This window comes from Metarhizium robertsii (assembly GCF_000187425.2).
Source record: "Metarhizium robertsii ARSEF 23 chromosome Unknown MAA_Scf_3, whole genome shotgun sequence".
NCBI lineage: Eukaryota > Fungi > Ascomycota > Sordariomycetes > Hypocreales > Clavicipitaceae > Metarhizium > Metarhizium robertsii.
In genome coordinates, this window is record NW_011942171.1 from 2079004 (window position 1) to 2083982 (window position 4979).

Here is a 4979-nt window from a genome sequence, read left to right on the forward strand (position 1 = left end):
GCAATGCAATGGTATCTTATTTGACAACATTGCGTGTAAATGGGTTCTGACGTCCTATCCAAATTGACGCAATGGTAAAATAAGACAGCGGTACAGGCTACGCGTAGCATTCCTTGGGGCTTTGGCACAAAAGTGAGTTATGAGATGACCCAAAGTGGACCCGGAATTTAATATGTAATTATTAGTGGATATTGCATGAATTTGCAGAAACTGACGAGTGTATTATATATCGCAAAACACCCCGAAAACTATCGGCTCAGTCAGTAGGCAAACTTGTCGTCAAATCGACTTGAAACGACACACATTCATGACACCGGCTTGAGGGAAAAGCCTACAGAGTGTTGGAAACAAGTTCAGGCATGTAGAATCAAGATTTCGAATAGTTGGTGTAAATAATTCCGGTGAACAAAGTCGACGCATCCCGGTATTTGGATGATGTACGTGGACAAATGGAGATGAAATGAATTAAGAGACCCCAGACTGACGGGCGAATCAATAAAGCAATGCGTAGTGCGTGCATTTTCTTGGCTCCCGAAATTAGATTGTTGGGAGAGACGATGTTGGTCCGAAGCCTTTCCCGTCAAGTTAGGGCCAACTGCTGAGCAAACCTGCTTGAGCGTGTGCATGAGCGCATTGGTACGTGAGGTGATACGAGCGACTTCGTGATTTCAGAAGCTGCCTAGACTCGACCTGCCCAATCCCAAGGACCAAGGGCAACCAGTGGTCTCATCTGGACTCGTGGCCAAGGCTTTTCTATGATGCCATGCGCCATTTGAGCGATAAATGACAGTCTCCTTTCTTCGCAACGGGAGGCTACTCTATGAATTTCATCAGCTCCGCGATGCGTGTGTGAGGGTGAGAGTGTTGACGGTGGGATGAATTGTGTGAGGGTGCGAGTTGGTTGTGTCTGGTCTGGTAGTTTTGGCAGCCGAGGCGTGCGCCTTCCCCACCCCTGGATCACTTTGGTGCAGCTGTCTGCCAGTTGACTGCCGGTTAGACAGTTGTTCATCCCCAACTGTCTACATGACATTGGACCTCAGGAGTCAGAGGACTACTCCTTTATATCCTCGAGAGCCTCAAGAGCAAGCCAGCGCCATGTACTTAAGTAGGATTTGATAATCGGGTGAATATTTTTGCTCGGATTTTTCACAGACGATATTGGCCAGCTGCAGGTATTGTGTTCTGGTTCAGTTCCTCCCACACGAGACAATCTCCAACTGGGTGTTTAGCGCTCGACAGCGCCCACCCTTGCTTCCACCAAGGTGGGATTGAAGTCGGAATCTTTGCTGACTTCTAGTTTTACTTTTATCCTGTCCACGCAGCATTCGCGCACTCGCCTGGACTGCGCGAGGGGAATCTCCCGGCCTTCCCGGAACTTCGTTGACTTCGTGCTTCTTGAATTGAGACAGCCAGTCATGAATATGCAAGATTTGGTGACGGTGGACCCGCCAGCACTATCTGAATCAAGGAAGCGACTGCGAACGTCCCATGCGGTAAGGACATCCAAGACGTGGGCAATTCGATGCCATGGTACAGCTACGACTGAAATGTGAAGGTGGACCTGGCTAACTTTCGACTGTTTCTGGCGTTAGTGCGACGTATGCCGCGGTCGTAAGATAAGGTACGTCGATATGTTGTCGATATCTGCATCCCAATACATGCTTGGCAAACGAGGTGACTAATATTCACGTAGATGTGACGGCAAGCGTCCCTGTGCTACTTGTGTAGCTTCGGACCAGCCTTGCGCATATGGTTCTGAGGCTAGCTCGTATGTAGGCCATCTGGCAACTCTAGGTGGAAGATGAAATTGCAGTTACGACGAAGCTAACACTGGCATCAACAGGCGTGGCAAGACAGACTTGGTTCTTGATGGAGTGTTACGAATCGAGAAGGCTCTCAATCAACTGAACTCGACTCTTGTAAGCAGTTTATCTGCCAATTGGCTATCCTTGTTTGCCTAGATTTCTCCAACTAACTCTCTCAGGCTCAACATACACACGGACCTATCCCAATACATGGAGCAAACGTTGCATCTCCAGCTACAGTCCCAACCTCAGCGAGCCCCTATATAGACTCACCACCAGTTATGGAAGCTGAGCCTGGTCGTGCGTCTCATCCAAATCCCAGGACTTCGACCACTGCAAACAACGCTCGCAATTCCCAAAGAAATAGTTTCGAGAATGCAGTTCTTGACTCTATGCACACATCTACGACGGAGTCTGTTTTGTCATGGCCCCATTTTAACACATTCCCATCTCTACGCAATGGTTACACATCCATCTTCCAACTAGAGCAGTCACGGCCCGTATTACCTATTATGCAATCCACCATATACCCTTATGTTACCCCAGAGGACGTCAATTGCATATTAGAGTCCTTCGAGCACAAGGTCAACTTTTGGTATCCAACCATGTCTCAAAGACAAATTGAACGAACAAAACTGATGTTGAACCCCGGGGTAATGTTTGAAGATAGTGTGGAGGCGTGTATCGCTTTGTTGACAATGGCGCTCGGGTGCGCTAGTCAAGTTACAACAGATATGGAGGTTGGCAGTAGTGTGTCAGATCAAGATGCCAAGCGGAGGGCATCCAAAAGACAAATGGGCGATGTTTATTTTGACGCAGCGCTGAAAAAGTCATATGTGGCGCATCTGGATGTTACATCATTGTCAGTCCAGTGCCTCTTCTTCGTTGGGTGAGTGCCTTTCATACGACCATGTTTTCATGTTGCTAACGGATAGTGTAGGCTATACTTTGCTTTCCTCGCGAGGCCGCTTCAGGCTTGGGAGTACATTGGTGCAACTGCTGCCAAATGCATGATGCTTCTATCCTACCCGCCTGATGAAGCATCTCATGATGATAGAGAGCGCATACGAAGAATATTTTGGGCGTGCTATATCCTCGAAAGGTAACGGGCTCCTCTTCACCATCTGTTGCAATTTGATACTGACAGATATAAGTGATTACATTGCCGAATTATCTGCTGGCCCGGTCTCTGGCATTTCCCGAATAGAATCCTCCATCCCTCTCCCAGGCACCTACAACACGCATACAAATCCGACCGAAGAAGAGCAATCTTCACTCTACTTTCTTGCGTGCATTAGTATACGGCGACTATTAAACCGAGTGCACCAACTCCTCTATGCCAGTGGCACTGGTGCTGCTCTAGACACTGCTCGCTTTCCCTGTATTGTTGCCGAACTCCAGCATCAACTGGACGAATGGCGGAAATTTTTACCCCCCGCATTGTCCTTCATCGTGGACACTCATCCGGCATCGAATGCAGCCAGTGGATTTTTGAGACAGCGATATCTGACCTGCAGGAGTGTCATCTACCGTCCGTATTTGATGTGGCTGCTTAGTGGAAGTCGTGGCGGCAACGACGACTTGAATGTTAGTTCTCCAAGTCAAGAGGCTAGAAAGAACTGCAAAGCATGCCTAGATGCATGCTTGATGCACATTCTCAATATCAGAGGGTTTTCACAAACCGTCCTCGTCGACACGTGGATCTGTTCGCTCTCGTGGGTCAACCCTTTTCAGGTTTGTTATAATGGCGGCAGCGCTAACAATTTTACAGGATGGCATGTGCGATGCTCATTCTCTTGGCCGCATGTCGTGTCCCCTCACTAAGAAGCCTAATCGACCCCGACGTTCTAATTGCTGGTGACCACTTGAAACAGCTTCTGTTGGGATGGCAACGAATCGTAGGTGGACAAGGAAGTCCTAGCGTTGAGCAGAGTATACGGATTATTCACGAAGCGGATAAGTTCATTAGAGAGACGTATCTGCCAAGCCCGAGAGAGGATTATACAGCGCCGAAGAGACCAAATGATTCGCCTGCTAGCTATGATGGAAGCAATTACCCACGGCGTCAGTTTCAAGATATTGAAAAGAGTATATTGCAATGAGCAACATTCTACGATTTTTGGATCTACATGCAGATGAACAAGAACATACATACGACATGTCTCCAAGCAGACCTGCCCATGTACATTCGCCTGCCGTGATTCATTTTGAGAGACGAATCTAGTGGCTACATTTTCAACCAAAACAAACATCATTTTTCAGCTTGTCTCTGTGCTTTCGATCGTTTATACGCTGACGTATTGCTGAACAAAGCCGAGGTTGCGGCATGCTTAGCAGAATCTATTAGCTAACTACGTCTAACAGCCTTTTATTGCTAGCAGAATTCGGACATACCAATGTCCGCTAATATACTGAATTATGATAGGACCTATACGTATATTCGATGCTATTCCATTTGGTGACTCTTACCCCAGGATCCAGTGGCACCCACGAGGCGCCAGGTGATGGAACGGAGTGTTGGGCCGACATCTTAACTGCTACCCTCCAGTTTGCGCATTATTGCGTGCTTTCAAATTGGTCCGAACAACATATTCCGTGTTAGTTCCCCAAGGCGACAGCAGAGAACATGACGACGGCCGTGCCAAAGTTCTCAAGTGCCCCAGGTTGGCACGGGCACCCATAGTTGTGATCACGAATCACGATGCTCAGGTGGCACCAAGCTCAGTCCAGTTTTGACCGCACGTACGAAAAGAGGACGAATAGTTGTTCAAAATTGACCTCGTCCCTTTGTTGGCCGTGTATATTGTTACACAAAAATGTTGCACAGAGGCGGCTGTTTGTGCGTCACATATTAGTATTACAAAGTACGCCCCCTATATTTCTGTACCGAACGAATCCTCAAGTGGCACTGACGCACACTGTTTTTATTTCAAGATTTCAACCAGAAATTTTCGGCACCCAACACGGATTCGGCATCTGATGCCGACTGCCACCCAAACCAACACCAGGCAGGCCCTTGTTCAATCTTTCCCCCTCCTTTCCGTGGCTGCGACAGGGTTCTCCTCGGAGTAGTTGCTACTCGGGTACCGTCTTCGCCGACTCCCAACCAAGCGTTGACCAACTGATTTATCGGTGAAAGCGATGTACATCTTATCCCTCGGAGTTACAGTCTGT

At 48.1% G+C, this 4979-nt stretch overlaps 1 protein-coding gene across 1 annotated transcript; it reads left to right on the plus strand.

Moving 5' to 3' along the window:
• Nucleotides 1–1415: 1415 nt before the first annotated feature.
• MAA_03773 (C6 zinc finger domain-containing protein) lies at nt 1416–3907 on the plus strand (the record flags this gene model as incomplete). The annotated part of the gene is made up of 8 exons (XM_007821771.2): nt 1416–1493; nt 1593–1621; nt 1694–1768; nt 1844–1919; nt 1985–2694; nt 2746–2907; nt 2960–3520; nt 3577–3907. 8 exons carry the CDS (start codon nt 1416–1418, stop codon nt 3905–3907), a joined length of 2022 nt encoding a protein of 673 aa, XP_007819962.2.
• Nucleotides 3908–4979: the final 1072 nt, after the last annotated feature.